We start from the raw sequence: 23,713 nt of genomic DNA on the forward strand, positions 1-23,713 counted from the left end.
TCTAGAAAGCGGCCTAGAGAATTTCCGATCCCTTGGAATATTGCAAAATGCCATAAGTGCGCTGGGAGATTTGGAAGCTTGACCCAAATGAGGAGCTTGGTGATGACTGCTGTAGTGGGATCGAAATCTGGTAACCAAGGGGTGAGGAATAAACCTGGTGATCCCCAGAACCATGGGCCTGCAGTTAAAGCTTTCTGGTAGTCCTCATCTAGAACGAAGACTACTATGAAGAAGCCCTTTGCGCATAACAGTACCTTGCAATTGTTGGCCCAGTTAGAGTGAACCCATTGGTAGAGGTTTGTTGTGCTCGGCCATAGCCCATTGAACCTGCAAATAATGGCTTGTTCTGCAAACGTTTGGGTTTGCTCATCCAGCGTTGGATGCATGATTTCAATGGAGGGGGTTTCCTCAAGTTTGTCCACCAGAAAAGGCTTGGGTGCCTGAACTGGTGGAGCTGTCTTCTTAGGCATCTGAGCATGGACAACGTCTTTATATGAAAACGTCTTAGCTGAGGATGACTGTCCAACAGCTCCCCCTCTCAAGCGAAGAGTAAGAGTAATGGATGCATTTCTCTTGATGCTATAAAAAGACAGGGGGAGAGGATCCTCAAGTTCTTTACCTTCGTGGAGAAGTCGTTGAGCTGCAGAGGGTATCCCCAACTTGAGATCCATAGCATGCTTGAGGTCCTGCACTAGATCTGACGAGCTCACCCAATGCAGCTGAGTTTTGCCGGAGATAAGCCTGATCTGGATCTGAAACACGGCAGAAGGATCAGGGTTCTGCTTTCCTTTGCAGATCCTAGTCGAGAGGAGGCTGGAGCATTGAAGGGCCTTCTTCCCCTGAACTTGCCGTAGGGGTTTGTGAGGAGAAGAGGAGAGGGTCCAAAGATCATTGAATCTGTCAATGCAATCCACCCAGAAGAGCTTCCAGACAATCCGTCCAGGCAGATCCAGGACACTTAAAAAAATCTGAAGATATAGAGCAGAGTATTGGCTGTTTTGGGGGGACAGAGAAGGCAATGGAAGGAATGAGCTGCCTTCCAGAGTAGAGTATTTCTTCCGAGGAGCCGCCGCCTGAGGAGAGACGATAGTATATTCGGCGTGCTCATCCTTGGCCACTGCGTATGGAGGCAGCTGGTACGAGATGCGGCAGTCGAGGTCCAAGATCTGGCAGATACAATGCCGAAAGCAGAACAAAAGAGGGATAGGGGAGCTTTCAGAAAGTATTTGAAAACGTGCGTAACAGAAACGAAATGATAAACCTGTAATCCTTGTGTGAAACGCGCATCTCATGCCTCGATAGGGCATACTAGAGGCCAGACGGCTGAGGGCGAGGAGGCGGCGACTGTGAAGTTAGGGTTCATCTTCGGCTTTCGGAGACCAACCGTCTGGCTCTTTCCAGAATTTTAATTTCGTTCAACCCTTCACTTAAGTGTGGAGAAGTTCATGTATCTGCTAAAGATATATTTTTACCGAAATATTTTATTTATAAAAAAATTAATATTATAAATATAAGTAAACTACATGAAAATATCTCTAAGTAAAATAGAACATTAATCAAAATTAATATTATAAATATAAGTAAACTACATGAAAATATCTCTAAATACAATAGAACATTAATTTATTCCATGACGATTTCAGTAAGATATAAATTTTATCATAACATATTACATCATGCAAACTGTAGTTAACATATGTTTTTAACATAAATTTCATGAAACACATTATATCATGCAAACTGTAGTTAACATAAGTTTTTAACATTATATGATGCGAACTATAAATGGGATAGGTCTTTTTCATTCTTTTTAAATCTCTCTTTCGTTAAATGATGCATGGTCAGCGATATCTCGTTTACTTGCCATGCAAAGAATCGCAATTTCTTTTGGGAATGTGAACTTCCACTTTCAAATCAAATACAACTCCACAATGAAAAGTTACATGCAAAAAAATTAAGTTAAAAATAACGTCGAACTCCAAGTCAGTTCTCCGATAAATAGAGTACATCCCCTATGGTAGAGCAAACCATTGGTTTTTTCGCTAAGCGTTCCGTATTTTCCTTCCCGTCTGTGGCTGTACACAAACATGGCTCGACACTCGGCTACATCTTCTTGTGCCCTCTGCAAATTCCTTATTTACTTATTGTTGCTTTCCATGTTACCTTTGATGCAATGCAGGCCGTTTATGTCCAATCAGCATAAACCGGTTGATGGATTGAGAATAGATCTTGTGCATAGAGATTCATCACTTTCGCCATTCTTTTCAGGGAATATTACATCCACTGAACGGATTAAGCAAGCAGTGCAACGCAGTCAAGAGAGGCTAGAAACACTGCATAGGTCTGTAGTTCTGAAGGCCGGTCAAGTCGCTCATAAAAGTTCAGGAATCCAAGCTCCAATAAGTGCAGGAAGTGGAGAATATATGATGAAGGTAGAAATTGGTAAGCCGTCTTTACCATATTCTGGAATCCTAGACACAGGTAGTGACTTGATATGGACACAATGCATGCCCTGTGATGATTGCTCTAATCAACCCTATCCAATCTATGATCCTTCCCAGTCCTCCACTTACATGACGGTCACATGCGAAAGCCCTCAGTGCCAGCAAAACCCTAACTCCTATTGCTCTTCTGATGTGTGCCATTACCTGTACGAGTATGCTGATTACTTCACCTCAGGAATCCTTTCATACGAGACGTTTACCTTTTCATCAGAGTCAATCGACCAGATCGTGTTTGGTTGCAGCCAAAACAATGGAGGCCACTTCCCACAAGGAGGTGTAGGCTTCGGACGAGGTTCCTTATCCTTGATTTCACAGCTTGGTTCATTAGGACTAGGTAATAAGTTTTCCTACTGTCTCCGGGGTTTTGAAGAACCTTCTTACATGGTCAGCCCTTTGTTTATAGGACACAGTGCTACCTTGAATGCCGAGGCTGTCAGTTCAACTCCTTTTATTCAAAACAACGCGCATTCAAGTTTATATTATCTTTCGTTGGAAGGAATTAGCCTTGGAGGTAAATTATTGAATATCAATGCTGGTACTTTTGATATTCAAGACGATGGTAGTGGTGGATTTATCATAGACTCTGGAACCGCATTCACGCTTCTGCATGAGGATGCATATCAAGTTTTGAAGAAGGCCTTGATCTCTGCCATTCACTTTCCGCAAACCGATGGGTCTGGACTCGGACTTGACCTCTGTTTTAACTTACTTCCAGACTATCACTTTCGGCTTTCTTCTAATCAATTTCCGACTATGACTTTCCACTTTAAGGGAGCAGATTATGTTTTGCAGCCAGAACACTATTTCTACGTTGATGACACCACTTTCTGCTTGGCAATGCTGCCGAGTTCAAGCATGTCCATATTAGGCAATTTTCAGCAGCAGAACTACCAAATTCTCTATGACAACGGGAAGACCATGCTCTCTTTTGCACCGGCAGATTGTGATTCGTTGTAAGCAAGCACAAGGATAGGTGTTTTGTCCTATAGATTCTACACCATATTAGATGATTAAAGTCTGCTGCTGCTAGTGTTTGATTTTAAAAAAATGTCATAGAATTTTGTGTCTCTTCCTATAATTTCTTTCTGCTAAAATATAAGCATATGTAAACAGTTTTTCTCTGATTTCAAATTCATTGAACCATGGATTCTTTATTGTGTATGGAATATAAGGCCAAAGTAATAAAAGGTTGTTACTCATTCAATGAGATATTTAAGGTGATATTAATATTAATTGGGCTTGCCTCTGAAAATATAGTTCAATTCTAATAACTGTGCATTAATACAAGAAAATGTATAACCGAGATAATCTTAATGGAGTCCTTCTTGAGGAACTGGAAAGCTTTTCTTAACTGTTGGCCATGGGTATGTGTTAACATATTGCAAGTAAGTTCCGATATGAGAGTCAGCGTGATTGAAATATGCCAATAATACATATTGCAATACAAACAACCTTGACCTGCGATATCAAACATTTTTCCTGTAGATGAATAATGTAAATAGGTTTAGCAGCGAATTCGTTGGAATGGGAAAGGAACTGAAATCTCCTAATTCCTCGCCCTGGGCCAATCTGGTTCTGGGTACTCCCAACGATAAGGGTGATAAATTATAAGGAAATTGATTAGAATTTTAATCCGAACAAACTCAGCAACCATACCCATGAAATTTTAGGAAGAATCCATTGATTCTATCTGTGAAATGGGTGGTGAATTACTGACCTATTCAGTTATGGAAAGCAATGTAAAGAATTATGTATTTTTGCTTAAATACAAAATCAATATCTATTAGCTCAGCGTCTATTCTTTGGTGTAAGGGACGAGACCGAATTCAATGAGTTGAGTCAAACTCCTGTTTACGATTGTGGCATGACAAGATGGACACCTCGTTACATAATTAGCTGATAGAAAAGTAAAATCCCCTGCTATACTATTCTTATCGACTCCGACGCCATGTCGGAGTCAACGTGGAAATAAATAATTATAAAGTGAATGTAATCTGTCACAATTGAAAATTTATGTATTTATAGATTTGCTATAATATTTTCTGTGAACATTCTTTAACTGGAATATTCTTTCAATAACATATTTGTATTTCTTGAATTTATATATGTGTGTGTTTTAGTAAATAAATAAATATAAATACCTAAAAATAAATAGAGATATTGTTTGAAAATTTGCAATTATAATTTATTTGAATCCAAGCCAATTCTAAAGCATTTTATTTAAATTTTATGAATATTTTCTTTATAGTTAGTTACAACCTGTGCCGGCTAGGGTAATTATAATTCATGTTTATAAGGAGTAAAATTTGGAAGCGGAAGTTCGGTCTATTTTTTTTTTTTTTTCCTACCAAAATGTTTTTTCCTACCAAATTGTTCTTCGAATTTCTGATTGATGGATCCATTTCTCTAGTGGTCTCCTTAGAGATATTTGTTCTTCTGCTTTTTTTGCTAGTGATCTAACCTTGCAGTACTCTGACTCTTGGTTATTTTTATTGGTAATGTATGGCCTCTTAGCTATCGTTTTGTTTAAATCTTTTTTCTTTGTTCTAATTAGCACTCTCTTAGTTGGTCTTTCTTTTCTTCCTCTGTGATTAAAAATATGTGACTTCCCTTTTTTTTTTAATGAATATGTAACTTTTCTTTTTTATAATAAAGATCTTTTTTGGGTTAGAAATTAAAAATATGTGACTTCTCTTTTCATAAATATGTAACTTCTCGAAAATCTGTTTTTCCTGTTGAAAAAAAAATAAAAAATTATAATTTTGATATGGTGAAACCCAGGGAGATCCTCCTGCATGTGGTGTGGGTACTGCTTTATTTCTTAACCAAGGCCATAATTATTTTATGTAATATTCTCCTGAGGGGAATTTATAACAAAAGGTAGAATTCACTCCCCCACAAAGGTGGAATTCAAAAGTCAAAGTGATATTATTAGAAATATATTTTTATAAATGGGTGGATATGTAAAATATGCTATAAATAAATTAGAATATTATTCTTTAGTATATATAATAGTTAGTTATGAAATGTTGATAGATGGAACCAACATAAAGAATAAATTTACATTTAATTATTAAATAAATTATAATGAAATATGTAAAAGTATGTCATGGTAATTAGTAGTTTAAAATAATTTAAAGATATTTTAATATATACATGTATGTATTTATTAACATTAGTTTAAAATCATTTTAATCTCGGGAGGGATCAAATCTCAAATTTCCTGAGGTGCAAACTTTTTTTTCTAGTGCAAAACTTGAGGAAAGGTTTGTGCCTCCTGAGATTTGGTCCCTCTCGGTGCTTGATAGATCCATGGTCATATAAAATTTGTTGAACATCTAATTATTCTTATCATTTTAAATATGTTAAATATGTCTAAGATTAATTTGGCCAATTTAAATTTAAATTTGATTAGTTACCTCAGTTTGTTGAGTTGTTGAGTTGAGAGAGACCGTTAGTAACTTGAAAGATGAAAAATGATGAAATACAAATTTTGAATGCAAAGTGACAATGTAACAATGTTGAATGATAGAAATAGGGATAATAAGAATGAAGTCAACTAAAAATAATTAGTTTTCCCATCTTTTAACATATCTATCATATGAGAAGTGCAATTGAAATCATAGACCATTCAAATATTTAACTTGAGCTACTATAGTAAATATCATACTTGGTCTCTCTTATTCTCCAATTAATATTAGCTTTCTTTAAAGTTAATCATTGTGACTTATCCACTGTTAAACCCCAAATAAATAATTTTCAATGCTAGTTGTTTTCTATTACCTCGTTTGAAGGCAAAGTGATTAACAATGTTCAACGATTGAAATAAGAATAATAAGAAAGAAAGAAAATACAAATAGTTTACACTAAGCAGGCATTTCGAGTAAGTGAACATTTTATTTAGGATGAAAATTCATGTATTGTATTTATGTTGAATTACTGTAACACAGAAGTCAATGCACGTCATCAATAATTTTTATGTGCTTATACTTAAATCAATGCACACTATTAATCTAATTACTTTGAAATTTATGTACATCATACATCTAGTTGCATCAAATCAGAAATCAACATCTACACTGGAATCATTGTATCTAGTGCAAACATCTAGAAATCAACATCTAGACTAAAATCAATGCATCTAGTGCAAGCAATCAAATACGATTATAAATAAATATCTACACTAAAACCAATGCATCATGTGTCAACAACCAATTAGGGGTAGAAATCAACATCTACACTAAAATGAATGCATATAGTGCATGTTATCAAATAGGTTTAGAAATCAACATTGACACTGAAATCAACGTATCTAGTGCAAGAAAGCAAGTAGGATTAGGAATAAAAACTACAATAATCAATACATATTTTTAATGAAAAACCAAAATAATCATGAATTTATGGATCTAAAATCTATGTATATATTTGTCTCTATGTATCTATTTCTTATTCCCTCTCTCTCCACCTTCCATATCCATGTCTATCTCTCTCCCTCTCCCTCTCTCTCTCTCCCTCTCCCTCTCCCTCCCTTTCTTTATCTCTCTCTTATTCCTTCTCTCCCCTTGCCATCTATACATATACTTCCCTCTATCTCTCCTTATATGTCTCTCCATCTCATCGCCCTAGACATGTCACACACTCGCTCGCTGTCCATATATATCTCTCTTCATCCCTCCCTCTCACCACCTCCATATATATCTCTCTTCATCCCTCCCTCTCTCTATCTCTCTCTTCCTCCGTCTCACCACCTCCATCTATATCTCTATCTCCCTATGTCTCTCCTTCTTTATCTCTCTATATCAGCCCACAAACATACTCTCTCTCTCTCTTCTCTCTCTCTCTCTCTCTCTCTCTCTCTCTCTCTCCATATCTATCTCTCTTCCTTCCTCCCTCTCTTTATCTCTCTCTTCTTGTCTATTTTAGTGAAAAAACAAAATATTTATGAATTTCTAGATCTAACTACTATGTATGTATTTGTCTCTATGTATCTCTTTCTTCTTCCCCCTCTCTCTACCTTCCATCTATGTGTTTATATCCCTCCCTCTCTCCTTCTCTTTCTCCCCATCACCCTCTCCCCCATCTCTCTCTCCACATTTCCCTCCTTTCTATCTCTCTCTTCTTCCCTCTCTCCCCCTGCCATCTATATCTATACCTTACTCTATCTCTCCTTATTTGTGTCTTTATCTCATCCCCCAAAACACATATCACACTTTCTCTATCTCTCCATATCTATCTCTCTTCCTCCCTCCCTCTCTTTGTCTCTCTCTTCTTGCCTATTTTCCCCCTCCATGTATATCTTTATGTCTCATTCTCTCTCCTTCTTTGTCTCTCCATCTCATCCGCCAAACATAAACTCTCTCTCTCTCTCTCTTGATCTATATATATATATATATATATATATATATATATATATATATAGATATATATATATATATATGCCCCTCCCTCTTCCTCTTACTCTCTTTCTTCCACTTCTCTCTCCATATTTATCTCTCTTCCTCCCTCCTCCTCTTTGCCTTCTCTCTTCTTCCCTCTCTCCCCCCTCCATATATATCTCTATCTCCCCTTGTCTATCATTCTCACCCCCAAAACATACACACTCCCTCTCCATATATCTCTCTCTCTTCCCCTTCTTTCCCTCTCCCCCCCTTCTCTCTCTCTCTCTTCCCTCCCGCTCTCCTCTCTCCCTCATTGTCTCTCCATCTCTCCCTTGCCACTCCATCTCCCTCTTGACCTTCCTCTCTCTCTGTCTTTCTTCTCCCCCCGTATCTCACCCCCTCCAACACCATCTCTCTCTTCTATCTCTCTTCCTTCCTCTCTCTCCCTTTCTTTCCCACCTCCCTCTGTCTCTACCCCCATCACTCTCTCTCTCTCCCCACCCTCCAACTCTGTCACTATCTCCCCCTCTCTCTCTTCCCATTATTTCTCTATCTTTATCCTCTCCTTTTCTCTCTCTCCCCTCATCTACTATCTCCCTCATTCCATCTTCATCTCTCCCTTGTCACTCCCTCTCTCTCTCCACCTCTATCTCACAATGTCTTTGTCTTCCCCCCTCTATCCGTAAATTGTCAGATTTATAGATTTGCTATAATATTTTCTTTGAACATTCTTTGACTTGAATATTCTTTCAATAACATATTTATATTTCTTTAATTTTAATATGTATGTATGTTGTTTTTTAAGTAAATAAATAAACATAAATACCTAAAAATAAATAAAGATATCGTTTGAAAATTTGCAATTATAATTTATTTGAATCCAATAAAAGGTCAATTCATGTACTAAAGCATTTTATTTAAATTTTATGAATATTCTCTTAATAGTTAGTTATAATCTGTGCTGATTAGGGTAATTATAATTCATGTTTATAAGGAGTAAAATTTGGAAGGGGAAGTTCTGTCTATATTTTTTTTTCTCTACCAAAATGTTCTTCGAATTTCTGATTGATGGATCCATTTCTCTAGAGGTCTCCTTAGAGATATTTGTTCTTCTGCTTTTTTTTGCTACTGATCTAACCTTGCAGTACTCTGACTCTTGGTTATTTTTATTGGTAATGTATGGCCTCTTAGCTATCGTTTTGTTTAAATCTTTTTTCTTTGTTCTAATTAGCAGACTCTCTTATTTGGTCTTTCTTTTCTTCCTCTGTGGTTAAAAATATGTGATTTTTTTTTTTGTCTTTTTATGAATATGTAATTTTTTTTTATAATAAAGATCTGTTTTTTTGTGTTGAAATTAAAGATATGTAACTTCTTTTTTATAATAAAGTTTTTTTTTTTGGGCTATAATTAAAAGTGTGTGACTTCTCTTTTCTATACATATGTAACTTCTCGAGAATCTGTTTTTCCTGTTGGAAAAAAGTTTAAAAATTATAATTATAACATACTATATACATTTATGTCCTCGACTTTGCATGGAGCATATTATAATTGTAACATACTATATACATTTATATCCTCAACCTTGCATGGAGCATCTTTAGAGTTGTTTTCTCCCCCTTCCACTACTTGTTCGGACAAAATAAACTTAGGTGAAGAATGTGTTCAGGAATGGGTAATAGATTCGCCCGTTCAATGCTCTCGACCTTTTGCAGTTATTTTTTCGGAAATTACTAGTGAGATTATAGAAAACTTTACGCTAACGATTTTGGCTCGGGGTTAAAGGAGAAAGAATGCTCGTGTGTCTATCCTGTCGGATCTGGACAAACAGTTTCTTTAGGGGATTTTGATATGGTGACACCCAGGGAGATCCTCCTAAATGTGGAGTGGGTACTGCCTTATTAGTCTCTGCCTGGGACTAATAGCGATCGATCAACGGCATATTAATCTTCTGTTTGACCAAAAAAAATTGATGTGCATCACAACTTTAACCAAAGTTTTCATATTAGAAAATAATATAAAATTTATTACGTAATTTCTGATTGGACAACAAAGTTGAGGGTCTTATTGCGGGCTTCGCAGCTTTCAAAAAGCTCATTTTCAGGTAAAAGTAAGATATCCAAAGTTTGCGGAGCTGAACATTTTATGGAAAGCACAACTTAGTTTGTCCTAAGTTTTTGGTACCTGTTCTAGCTTACCTGTTATCGGTGTCCGGCATGCAGTGTCCTGCATCCTGCAAGTGCCAGATGTCTGCAAGTGCCAGATGTTTGCAAGTGCCAGATGTCTGCAAGTGCCAGATGTTTGCATACGGTTGAAGTGTGCCAGATGTTTGGTGGTCTAGAAATGCTTTCTCCGGAGTAAGTTTGAGGAGTTTGGTGGTCTAGAAATGCTTTCTCCGGAGGTCCGGAGTAAGTTCGAGGAGCAGAGGAGTGAAGCAGAGAGTGTCGACCAGCCAGTTTGAGGAGCAGAGACACTCTGCAAAAGAGAATATTACCTTAGAACACGCCTAACAGACAGGCCCACAACTACTACTCATAAGCTTCTGTTATATTCATGTCATTATTCTTCCCAACAAAAATATATATTGGGACCATAAGCTTTTTCCTGTGATGAGTCGATTTTACCAGTTGATCTCAGGAGCATGACAGCCTCAGGAAAACCTAACGCAACGCAGAAAAGCAGGTTGCCCTTGCACTGGAAAATAGAGAACCCTGCGTAGAAATAAAGGCATGACAGTCTCAGTGTCGATTTTCTAGAAAACCCTGACACAGCGCAGAGATCTCTCACAAATCGTAAGTAATTTGTGGTCTTTTTTGGTTGCTTCATTCAATTAAAGTTCAAAGGATTTACTTGATGCTTTTGCAATTCAATTGAACTCTAGAGGATTTATTTGATGGCTTCGCAATTCAATTGAATTAAACAATAGAGGATTTATATTTGTTTTTGTTTCGATTTACAGGAAGCGATCGATCAGTGCGCCCTGCGTTTTCATCGCATTGTGGGACAGGGGATGTGGGTCGTAACAAGGTTGATGTGACCGGTTATCAATTCATTTCAAGTACCAAACTTACATTGCTTCCAATTTCGGTTTAAAGGAAGCACGACTATTTTTTATTTATTTTATAGTGATTTCGCTGCAAATAAGATGGATGTTTCGTTTAATGGCATGGGTGATATATGTTAATTTCATTTTCCAGCGAATGTAATTTTTTGGGGGTTTGACAGATCAGAGAAATCCGGACACCAATTCGTAGAATGTTATACTCATTAGGTAAAAGATGTTATACTCATTAGGTAATTGATTTTACACTGGTAGTAATCAAGAATTTTTTAACAAAATAAACTAACAATGTGAAGTTATTTTAAAATTTTGTAAGTATATCAGGTTATTTAATTCTTTGATTTTAAAGATTTTGTTTATTATAAAATATCTCATTATCGTTATTTTTTTTTTATTTAAAATGGAATGACACTCACTTTCTTTCTTTTTTCCTGAACATTTTAATTGCCCATCAAATTGAATTACACTTTCTTTCATTATTTTTCTTGAAATTTCATATGCACATTTTTATCACCAATATTATTAAATAAAAATAGAGAACCTAGGCATGACACGGTGGTTCTATCTACCAACATTTTAAACACTACTATGGTTCTATCTACCTTTGTCAAGAAAATTGAAGGAGGAATAGGGTTTTCCCATTCGATACTTACCTGCCCTGTAAGATGTTGTGCTCCTGGATAATGCTTTCCATAAGGAATGTTGGCTTTGACCGGATACTGGAAGCTAAGGCATATCTATTGGGCGCCCCGGTGCCGGATGGAACAAAAATGCACCATTCGACATTAGGTCTTTCACCGATCTCCAATTCTACTGCATCTATCCATCCGTCCCCCGCTACATCCAACTTTTTGGTTCCCTGCAATCCATTCCGGGTTTCAATGTCGAATTCACTCTGAGGAACAAACATGAACTTGGAAATTATTGATCAAGAATTTAAGTATTTTAGTCTTTTATATTGGTCTGAATCCAGAAGAGCTAATGGGTCTTTGCACTTCCTTAACATTGCGCAGAAAACCAGGTTGCCCTTGCCCTGGAAAAATAGAGAACCTAGGCATGATAGTCTCAGTATCGATTTTCATTTCATAGAAATAAAAGCATGACAGTCTCAGTGTCGATTTTCCAGAAAACCTTAACGCAGCACAGAAAAGTTGCAAACCAGTAACCAATAACCTTTTTCCCTACGCTTTCTGTTGTCCTCTACAGGCCTTTGTATGAGGGCCACAGACACCTTCAGTACCAGCTGCCTGCTTCCTGAATTCATCAACAAAAATTGCAAGTTCAGTTTTCGATCAAGAAACGGAATGTTCGTGCTACGGAAGCTTGAGGGCAATAAAAAATTTAGCCGCCCCTTGACGGTACGATTCCGCTCCTCGGAGGAGCTACAGCGCTCCGGGACAGGCTTTCGTGAAAGCCATGACTGACCAGGATTTGCCCTTGATTGATCGCAATCCTTGCCCCTCCGTATTCATACTGCTTGATACAGCTCGGCTTGAGTTGAGTTATATTCATCCTTGCGGACAGGAAACAGATATGGCACTAAGTGACTAGGATAGAAACCCCCTACTAAAGAGATAGGGTGCGGCTCCAGCCATTCCTCCCGCCGCATTTCGAGCTGACTGATGTCTACGAATAACCGCCCCTCTCGGCCCCCTCTCCGTGCCACCTGGTTCGCATTATTGATGCCAGTAAAACTCTAAATAGAATGTTCGAAGCTAGCTAGCTGTCTGTTTTATGGCCGGATTGTTTTTGGCACCTGGCTCGCATTGTTGATGCCCTTAAAACTCTAATCCTTTCTTCTTGTAAACATGGTCTCAAGCTTCCGTAGGAAACATGGTCTCAAGCTTCCCATTTAGACGAGGTTTTGCAAACTGAAGGTAGGAGGTAGACAACGCTGGACATTCAAACGAGGTAGACACGCTGGACGTAGACACGCTGGACATTCAAACGAGACAGAGGTAAAGTTGTGGGCCCCACGGTATTTTACCTGTTTGAAATATGTTTTTGTATTATACATTTCTTTTTGCATGTGTGACAAGTGTCTATTTAAAAGCTTTGTCTTTACCTTGTTACTATAGAGTTTGTCTTTGGTTTTATACATTACGGTTTCAGACCAGGGAATTGGTATAGCGTTTGAGGTCCAGTGCAATTTGACAGCCTTTCCACTTCAATTGGCGATCTGTTGCAAACCACCGCGGTGTTCTGGTATGCGTTATTCTTTCACAATATTCACCTATAAAGAAAATATTTGAATCAATTTGATAGACAGAACTCATATCCTTTCTTTACATATGCAACATATTGTTCTTAATGCCTTCCAGTTGATTGCATGGTTTCAAAGCGGTTTCAACAATGAAAGTAGAATATCAGCTCTAGCAATCAGCATCGAAGTTATTAGGGTGGTGTCATCCGCCTCTGTTCCTAATGCCCTAGCTCCCTTTGTATCTGCCTATTATCACGCTGAGGGTGGGTTTTGATCTCCTTGCATGCCAACCTGCAGTTTGTGTTGAAAAATAATTATATCGTCTTCCATTTCACTTCATAGACGACTCAGATATTATATAATGTTATCACAAGTTATGTAGCTTTGTAGTTATTATATATACATACCCCATAGCGAGTAGTGAGTAGCGTGACACTAGGAGCCAAACTGTGGGCAGTCCAAACCCGGAGGTGATGGAGCCCCGAAAGGCTCGGATGTGCCATCAAGACTAATGTCATTGACTTTTCGAAAAATGTTAGTTATCATTTCTCCGTTTGTTAGTTATTTTAATGTTTTAGTTTGAGTTCTGTTAGATCCCCACTATTTTCTTCATAAATTTGTTTTTAATGGTTTATCATATCACAAAGCTAGATTTTCATTTCCAGTTGTATTTCTCCCCACTCCAACTTTACCCTTTCAATGGTTATTTATATAGTGCATGAGTGATAAAGCGAAAACTTCTATGTCGATGTATGATGGGCCTATAAGCAAAAACATAACTTCCAAGAAAGAAGGGTTGTTCCTCTAGTTTATATTATCGTAGCTCTCATTTTTAGTGCATTATATTGCTTTCATAAGTCTTCAATGTTCCCAGTTTCATTTATTTCATGTTGATTATAATACTTTCTGTTTTACGTTGTGCGTCATTCCCCTGTTGTTTGAGGGTCCTAATCTCTCTTAGTTTCAGTTTTTAAACTTTTTTAAAAGAAATTTTTTTACTCTTTATTGGTTCATGTGATAAGATTCTTCCTTTTATATCTCTTCTACAAATGTGCATTTCCTCATTCAAGTTTTATTACAATGGAATGTAGCTGGTTTATGACACTCTGGAAAAATCTCATTGGTTTAGAAACCATGGTTGGAGGCATATATTCTACTAAATTTTGCAGGATTGCACCTGGTCCAAATCACATGAAACTGTGAGCCTTAGTGGGGTCTAAGAAATGCCCCTGCTTTACCAAATAATAAAGATTGGTAGCTAGTCGTTGTTTATTTACTATTTGTGAAGTCTATGTGTGGCTTTTTCTCTCAGATTTTGTTCATCTTATCATAGGCCTACCATTCTCTCACACTTAAGCGAGTAAAAATCTAGGTTCTAATTTAAAGCTTAGCTATCTAGCACAACCACAATACTGTGATAAATTAGTTGAAACTCGTAGTTGGATGTGGTCTGTAGTAAATGCATGTATCTTGTACCAGTTACATTTTGCAAATTATAATATCATTTTACTGCTGGTAGTTTAAAATATGAAAACAATTATATGTGATTTATGTTTGTAGCACTATGTCTTAGAAGAGAACATGTTGGAGGTTGATTTCCCATGTGTCATGCCTAAAGTCATCCTAAAAGAATTTGGGCATGTTCAAAATTTCACAAATCTGATGGTCAAAGATGAGAAAATAAGTCATCCTAAAAGAATTTGGGCATGTTCAAAATTTCACAAATCTGATGGTCAAAGATGAGAAAATAAGAGTGTTTTATTGTGGCCACATAAGCTAAATGAATTGAAACAAATCTTGGTGGTTCTAGATGAGATTTCTGCTAAATATTTGGGTACAAAGATCAAAGAATATGGATTAACCACCTTGGATACAAAAAAATAATTATTCAGATCCCTCTCCATTCAATCTTATGTTTTCCATCTCTATATGCCCATCAGGATTGAGTCTAGGGTAAGCATTGTCCATGATGCCAACCTTCAACAATTTACCAAAATTCTAGAGTTGTTTCTTTAGTGCTATATGTCTTTCATAAAAGAAAATACATAAACAGAATTATGTTCTTTTTATGTTGTATTCCAAATGCAATAAATTCAGTAGTCCTAATGATGAGTCTTGCTCTAGACTCGAAACGTCGACAGAAAAAGATGAACACTGTGGATGATCCGAATTCAATCTCTCAAAAACCACTCCACAGAAACCTGCAATCCAAAATTCAGTAGTGCCATTTAGAATCAGGGAAGATCTGTTATTTATTTATAAGAACATTTGAGAAACCAATACCCTAAAAGATAATGATTCACTTGTATTTTTCTATTTCTTAAAACTCAAATGCCTTGTATTTTTCTATTTCTTAAAACTCAAATGAGATTATTTGTAAAAAGGTGTGTAATAGCTTTGAGTTTCATTCTACAGATTATCTACATTCAGAGACTGCATAAGGTATTTTTTGTGAACTTCAAGGACCTTTATTACTATGACGGAAGCAAGCTTCGATTTGCAGATGCTCAAATTGGTTAGATCTTTAGAAATGAGGCTTACTATCCTTTTAATCATTTATTAATTTCTCTTCAAATCTGGTTTCTCATGCATGATTCAATTTCTCTCTTCCTGTATACATTTAATATGCATTATTACTATGGAATGACAATTAGTTGTAAACATTACAAATATCATCCCGTCAAGGGCTCTTGAGAGGATGATAATTCACACTTGTTAAGATTGAACACTTTGTCAATCTTGATGATAAATCTCATCCAAAGTTCAAAGTGTTGTTGATTTGTAATTTGGGAAGAGAAAATGGCTCTAAAATCACCCTTAAAGATTTGTCTTTGGGAATCTGTTGCAAAGATCAGAAAGCTCTTTTGATGTCAACATGTATACAAATCACAATGGAATTTAATATTATGCTTAATAAGCTCAGATAAGTGCATCTTTTCAAATTCTTTATTAAGTCTAGTTAGTAGCCTACTATGACAATGTTATCTTAAATTATTTCTTTGTCATGCACCCATTGAAAATATCAAGCTTCCTTCTTATGGACAGGGCATTGTTAACAATGAGATGCTAGAGTACTTCATAGGATGGACCTATGTGTTTCTAATAGAACTTGGAATTGATAAGGAGTGTATGTGTTTCAATTAGAATTTATAGAAAAGAATGGCTCACCATGTTGCAAACTGTTGGGCTGTAGAAATAAAGTGTTCTTATGGACGGGTTGAATATGTCTGTCTTGTTACGGATCTGCTTAGGAATCGAAGGAAAACACTGTAAGGTTTAAAGTAAATTTTGAGTTCTTGAATAATATATCTTTGAAAATTACAAGCTTTTAATGCAAGTTATAATCAGTTTGTAAACATGTAATGGAACAGTAAAAATGTGATGTGCCTCTTTGTAGCCCATGAAACGTACCCAGAACCTAGCGAGGTAGAGTAAATTTTGAGTTCTTGAATAATATATCTTTGAAAATTACAAGCTTTTAATGCAAGTTATAATCAGTTTGTAAACATGTAATGGAACAGTAAAAATGTGATGTGCCTCTTTGTAGCCCATGAAACGTACCCAGAACCTAGCGAGGTAGAGGTTGGTAATATCAATGAATGCCCATGTTTCGTTATATACTTTCCTATAAAATAAATATTGTTGGTTTTCTGTGCCAAAATTAGTTATAACACGAATGAAGAGAGAGTTTGGGCTGGTATTTAAGAAGAATTACAAGATGATTTTCGAAGATTTAGAGGTGAATACTACCCATAATCATCCTATTCGAACCCATAATCATCTCATCTCCTGGTGCTACAAATTTGACCCCTGCCTCATGTGCCCCTGTGGCTACCTTAAGTTCCAAGAAATGTCCATGGGAATGGGGCCTTGGTCAACAGTGTGGAACTCTTCACTCCGCATCATTAGTCCCGAGCAAGTTGGCAATAAAACGTTTCTACCTCAAAGGAACTCAATTCTGCCAAGGATTGTTTTCTGTCCTCAGCTTCAGTTCAGAAAATGTTCGTCACATATTGTTTTGAGATCACATTTACAGTGTTCTTAACATTGTAGGTCTATAATGTAAGATATATGATATGGGACCTTCTAAAGCACTAGCATTCTCTGTTTCAACTAATTATTGCAGTTGTATGGTTGCCTGAATTCTCTGTAAATAGTTGCAGTCAGCCAATATACATGAAACATGTTAATAGTTCAATATACTTACGCGTGCAAGCTGAGGATCCTCTATTTTTTCCAGTTGGGCTGTGCAAACTATACGAACTTTAAAATGAATTTATGCTGTTTGAAGATGGAATTATGGCATACTGCTATACAAAATCTACTGATAGCTAGCTATGATGAGAGAACTTTGCTAATCAATGGACAACCTACGTTATTAATTTCTGGCTCCGTACATTGCCCTCAAGGCACCGCAGAGGTTTGTACTGCATTTGGTATTATTTTACCTATGTTTATGTTTATTGTTAACTGTACAATTTGCTTAATTTTTTTGCATGTTATTAAACAGATGTGGTCCAATCTTATTGCCAAGTCTAAAGACGGGGCAAAAATAACCACGCTGTAGTTATGTCTGAATTATGCCCTTTCTACAGCCATCTATATTCTGAACAGAGTACCTCTTGTTTAATAGATCGTTGAGCTTGTACAGCAAAAAAACAAAAGCACCGAATGCTGAATGAGAAATGATTGATCTATTTTGCAAAAGATTAACAACAGCAACTTTTCCAAGTTCTATAATTCAGTCTAGCTCCTGCTTGATGGAATACAAAATCTACTGATAACTAGCTATGATGAGAGAGCTTTGCTAATAAATTGACAGCGTACTTTATTAATTTCTAGCTCCGTACATTGCCCTCGAAGCACCGCAGAGGTTTGTATTGCATTTGCTATTATTTTACCTATGTTTCTGTTTATTGTTAACTGTACAATTTGCTTAAATTTTTTTCATGTTATTAAACAGATGTGGTCCAATCTTATTGCCAAGTCTAAAGACGGGGCAATAGATGTTATCCAGACATGTGTCTCTTGCAATGGGCATGAGCCAGAGCAACATTAGGTAATAACTATTTAAAATATTTTAACAATCTTGAAATGTATGTTTGACTTCGAACTGAACTCTGAATTGTTGAACTCTGAATTGTTGATGATATCTGAAATGTATGTTTGACTTTTGAAGTTTTGGATTACTTATAGATGTTCAAACTAATATATCTTTCCAACTGTACTCTAGAAATTTATTTTAGGGCATGAGCCAGAGCAACATTAGGTAATAACTCTTTAAAATATTTTAACAATCTTGAAATGTATGTTTGACTTCGAACTGAACTCTGAATTGTTGAACTCTGAATTGTTGATGATATCTGAAGGTAATAACTATTTAAAATATTTTAACAATCTTGAAATGTATGTTTGACTTCGAACTGAACTCTGAATTGTTGAACTCTGAATTGTTGATGATATCTGAAATGTATGTTTGACTTTTGAAGTTTTGGATTACTTATAGATGTTCAAACTAATATATCTTTCCAACTAATATATCTTTCCAACTGTACTCTAGAAATTTATTTTATTGAGGCAGTTTCTCGTGCTTGTGATATAGCTTGATTCCTGTTTGTGTTTTTCCAAATTGGGTCATTTTCAAAGATTGAGGTAGTTTCTTGTGCTTTTTCTGTAGCACGGTCTGTGCTTGTGTTTTTTCCAGTTGCGCTGTGCATTATTGTAATTTATTATATGCTTCCCCCAATTATTCCTATGTTCTATCTAGATCAACATTGAGAGGAATGCACGGTCTGTGCTTGTGTTTTTTCCAGTTGCGATGTGCATTATTGTAATTTATTATATGCTTCCCCCAATTATTCCTATGTTCTATCTAGATCAATATTGAGAGGAATGCACGGTCTGTGCTTGTGTTTTTTCCAGTTGCGCTGTGCATTATTGTAATTTATTATATGCTTCCCCCAATTATTCCTATGTTCTATCTAGATCAATATTGAGAGGAATGAAATGAACAAAGGCTGTAAATTGCCCCATAAGGCATGATAACCTGTTGTCTGATTTTCGCTGGCATTGATTTGAACCTTACAAATGTCATCTTTTCTTGCACTTAGAACTGGGCTACCATATTTTTTTTAGAATCTAAACATGTCTTTCATACAATGATTACTTGTCCTGTCTAGCCAATTGTTTGTGGTTGATAACTACTAAAATTCAGATAGTGCCCAACCAAGTTTGCCCTTTAAACTTTAATTTCCTATTAGTTACTGCCATACTTATTAGAATGGCTTGGACCCGCCAGAAAGTGAGTGTAATATAATCTGTTGCCCACAGTCCTTTTGTAAAATGCAACATCATTTTGATTAGGTTCATGCTCCCAGGATCTATACCATACTTGGTTATTTAGTATATGTTTAGGTAGGCTTAGGCATTGCCCAGAGAGTTCACAAAGATTTGTGGAAACATTATAAAATAACAAAAAGATTTGTGGAAACAGTATAAAATAAAAGATTTGTGGAAACAGTGTAAAATAAATCAAAGGTTAAACACATATAATCATAGCTTAGCCATTTTATGTTAATTCTGTTTTGAAGTTTTGGATTACTTATAGATGTTCAAACTAATATTTCTTTCCAACTGTACTCTAGAAATTTATTTTATTGAGGCAGTTTCTCGTGCTTGTGATATAGCTTGATTCCTGTTTGTGTTTTTCCAAATTGGGTCATTTTCAAAGATTGAGGCAGTTTCTTGTGCTTTTGCTGTAGCATGGTCTGTGCTTGTGTTTTTTCCAGTTGGGCTGTGCATCATTGTAATTTATTATATGCTTCCCCCAATTATTCCTATGTTCTATCTAGATCGTTCTATCTAGATCAATATTGAGAATAAAACCTATAGCAATCATTCAGAGGGTATTATTTTATCTTCCATTGCATAGTTCAACTCACAGCTCCCCAAATGCTGAATGAGAAATGATTAATCTATTATGCAGAAGACTAACAACAGCAACTCACAGTTCCCCAAATGCTGAATGAGAAATGATTAATCCATTCTGCAGAAGACTAACAACAGCAACCTTTCCAAGTTCTGCAATTCAGTCCAGCTCCTGCGTCATGCAATCCATTTGCTGTTAGCTAACTTGCAGTTGTCCCTACAAACCCCCCAGCAGGGACTACCGCCACGACAGTGGCTCCTTGTTTCTTAGCGAAGATCATAATCATTTTATGTAATATTCTCCTTAGAGGGGAATTTATAACAGAAAGGTAGAATTCACTCCCCCACAAAGGTGGAATTCAAAAGTCAAAGAGATATTATTAGAAATAGATTTTTATAAATGGGTGGATATGTAAAATATGCTATAAATAAATTAGAATATTATTATTATTCTTTAGTATATATAATAGTTAGTTATGAAATGTTGATAGATGGAACCAACCTAAAGAATAAATTTACATTTAATTATTAAATAAATTATAATGAAATATGTAAAAATATGTCACGAGTTTAAAATAATTTAAAGTTATTTTAATATATATATATGTATGTATTTATTAACATTAGTTTAAAATCATTTTAACCCACGGAGGACCTCAAATCTCTTGAGGTGTAAACCTTTTTTTCTAGGAGGAGGGATCAAACCTCAAATCTCTCGAGGTGCAAACCTTTTTTTCTAGTGCAAAACTTGAGGAAAGGTATGCGCCTCCAGAGATTTGGTCCCTCTTAGTGCTTGATAGATCCATGGTCATATAAAATTTGTTGAACATCTAATTATTCTTATCATTTTAAATATGTTAAATATGTCTAAGATTAATTTGGCCAATTTAATTTTAAATTTGCTTAGTTACCTCAGTTTGTTGAGTTGAGAGAGACTGTTAGTAACTTGAAAGATGAAAAATGATGAAATACAAATTTTGAATGCAAAGTGACAATGTAACAATGTTGAATGATAGAAATAGGGATAATAAGAATGAAGTCAACTAAAAATAATTAGTTTTCCCATCTTTTAACATATCTATCATATGAGAAGTGCAATTAAAATCATAGACCATTCAAATATTTAACTTGAGCTACTATAGTAAATATCATACTTGGTCTCTCTTATTCTCCAATTAATATTAGCTTTCTCTAAAGTTAATCATTGTGACTTATGCAGTGTTAAACCCCAAATAAATAATTTTCAATGCTAGTTGTTTTCTATTACCTCCTTTGAATGCAAGTGATTAACAATGTTCAATAATTGAAATAAGAATAATAAGAAAGAAAGAAAATACAAATAGTTTACACTAAGCAGGCATTTCGGGAAAGTGAACATTTTATTTAGGATGAAAATTCATGTATTGTATTTATGTTGAGTTACTGTAACACAGAAGTCAATGCACGTCATCAATAATCTTTATGTGCTTATACTTAAATCAATGCAGACTATTAATCTAATTACTTTGAAATTTATGTACATCATACATCTAGTTGCATCAAATCAGAAATCAACATCTACACTGAAATCATTGTATCTAGTGCAAACGATCAAATAAGATTAGAAATCAACATCTAGACTAAAATCAATGCATCTAGTGCAAGCAATCAAATACGATTAGAAATAAATATCTACACTAAAACCAATGCATCATGTGTCAGCAACCAATTAGGGGTAGAAATCAACATCTACACTAAAATGAATGCATCTAGTGCATGTTATCAAATAGGTTTAGAAATTGGCATTGACACTGAAATCAACGTATCTAGTGCAAGAAAGCAAGTAGGATTAGGAATAAAAACTACAATAATCAATACATATTTTTAATGAAAAACCAAAATAATCATGAATTTCTAGATCTAAAATCTATGTATATATTTGTCTCTGTGTATCTATTTCTTATTCCCTCTCTCTCCACCTTCCATATCCATGTCTATCTCTCTCCCTCTCTCTCTCTCTCTCTCTCCCTCTCCCTCCCTTTCTTTATCTCTCTCTTCTTCCTTCTCTCCCCTTGCCATCTATACATATACTTCCCTCTATCTCTCCTTATATGTCTCTCCATCTCATCGCCCTAGACATGTCACGCACTCGCTCGCTATCCACATATATCTCTCTTCATCCCTCCCTCTCACCACCTCCATATATATCTCTCTTCATCCCTCCCTCTCTCTATCTCTCTCTTCCTCCCTCTCACCACCTCCATCTATATCTCTATCTCCCTATGTCTCTCCTTCTTTATCTCTCTATATCAGCCCACAAACATACTCTCTCTCTCTCTCTCTCTCTCTCTCCATATCTATCTCTCTTCCTTCCTCCCTCTCTTTGTCTCTCTCTTCTTATCTATTTTAGTGAAAAACAAAATATTCATGAATTTCTAGATCTAACTACTATGTATTTATTTGTCTCTATGTATCTCTTTCTTCTTCCCTCTCTCTCTACCTTCCATCTATGTGTTTATATCCCTCCCTCTCTCCTTCTCTTTCTCCCCCTCACCCTCTCCCCCATCTCTCTCTCCACATTTCCCTCCTTCTTTCTATCTCTCTCTTCTTCCCTCTCTCCCTTGCCATCTATATCTATACCTTCCTCTATCTCTCCTTATTTGTGTCTTTATCTCATCCCCCAAAACACATATCACACTTTCTCTATCTCTCCATATCTATCTCTCTTCCTCCCTCCCTCTCTTTGTCTCTCTCTTCTTGCCTATTTTCCCCCTCCATGTATATCTTTATCTCTCATTGTCTCTCCTTCTTTGTCTCTCCATCTCATCCCCCAAACATAAACTCTCTCTCTCTCTCTTGATATATATATATATATATATATATATATATATATATGCCCCTCCCTCTTCCTCTTACTCTCTCTCTTCCACTTCTCTCTCCATATTTATCTCTCTTCCTCCCTCCTCCTCTTTGCCTCTCTCTTCTTCCCTCTCTCCCCCCTCCATCTATATCTCTATCTCCCCTTGTCTATCATTCTCACCCCCAAAACATACACACTCCCTCTCCATATATCTATCTCTCTTCCCATTCTCTCTCTCTCTCTTCCCCTTCTTTCCCTCTCTCTCCCCTTCTCTCTCTCTCTCTTCCCTCCCACTCTCCTCTCTCCCTCATTGTCTCTCCATCTCTCCCTTGTCACTCCATCTCCCTCTCGACCTTCCTCTCTCTCTGTCTTTCTTCTCCCCCCGTATCTCACCCCCTCCAACACCATCTCTCTCTTCTATCTCTCTTCTATCTCTCTTCCTTCCTCTCTCTCCCTTTCTTTCCCACCTCCCTCTGTCTCTACCCCCATCACTCTCTCTCTCTCCCCCCACCCTCCAACTCGGTCACTATCTCCCCCTCTCTCTCTTCCCATTATTTCTCTATCTTTATCCTCTCCTTTTCTCTCTCTCCCCTCATCTACTATCTCCCTCATTCTCAAATCCAATCCCATTGCATTGTATTTAAGAAAGTATCTAATTTAGAAAAACATAATTTGTTATAAAATATTAAATCTATATTTGGATCAATCATGTGAAAAAAATACAATAGTATAAAACTTAGAAGAATTATGCACTATCTTTTCTCTATAATTTTTAGTCACTTTCCTTTCTCTCTTAACTTGGAT

General features: G+C 36.2%; 1 protein-coding gene, 2 long non-coding RNA genes and 2 pseudogenes across 3 annotated transcripts; all 5 read left to right on the forward strand.

The window, feature by feature from the left end:
* The first annotated feature begins 2,186 nt into the window (after nt 1–2,186).
* On the forward strand, nt 2,187–3,461 carry LOC149263613 (aspartic proteinase nepenthesin-2 pseudogene; annotated as a pseudogene).
* Nucleotides 3,462–10,242: 6,781 nt separating this feature from the next.
* On the forward strand, nt 10,243–11,198 carry LOC149263614 (uncharacterized). The gene is made up of 2 exons (XR_016249695.1): nt 10,243–10,671; nt 10,839–11,198. It is a non-coding gene; the product is annotated as an uncharacterized LOC149263614 (long non-coding RNA).
* A 216-nt stretch (nt 11,199–11,414) lies between these two features.
* Nucleotides 11,415–13,570, forward strand: LOC149263615 (uncharacterized). The gene is made up of 3 exons (XR_016249696.1): nt 11,415–12,898; nt 13,053–13,145; nt 13,262–13,570. It is a non-coding gene; the product is annotated as an uncharacterized LOC149263615 (long non-coding RNA).
* A 53-nt stretch (nt 13,571–13,623) lies between these two features.
* Nucleotides 13,624–16,186, forward strand: LOC149263616 (glycine--tRNA ligase, mitochondrial 1-like; annotated as a pseudogene).
* Nucleotides 16,187–17,388: 1,202 nt separating this feature from the next.
* Nucleotides 17,389–18,146, forward strand: LOC149263617 (beta-galactosidase 9-like). The gene is made up of 3 exons (XM_089388166.1): nt 17,389–17,563; nt 17,654–18,016; nt 18,107–18,146. The coding sequence occupies exons 1-2, from the start codon at nt 17,414–17,416 to the stop codon at nt 17,708–17,710; spliced, it is 207 nt and encodes a 68-aa protein (XP_089244292.1). The 5' UTR covers nt 17,389–17,413; the 3' UTR covers nt 17,711–18,016; nt 18,107–18,146.
* Nucleotides 18,147–23,713: the final 5,567 nt, after the last annotated feature.

Source organism: Pinus tabuliformis, chromosome 6, assembly GCF_031772625.1.
Source record: "Pinus tabuliformis cultivar Carrire ecotype Pingquan chromosome 6, CPIR1, whole genome shotgun sequence".
In the NCBI taxonomy this organism is placed as follows: Eukaryota; Viridiplantae; Streptophyta; class Pinopsida; order Pinales; family Pinaceae; genus Pinus; species Pinus tabuliformis.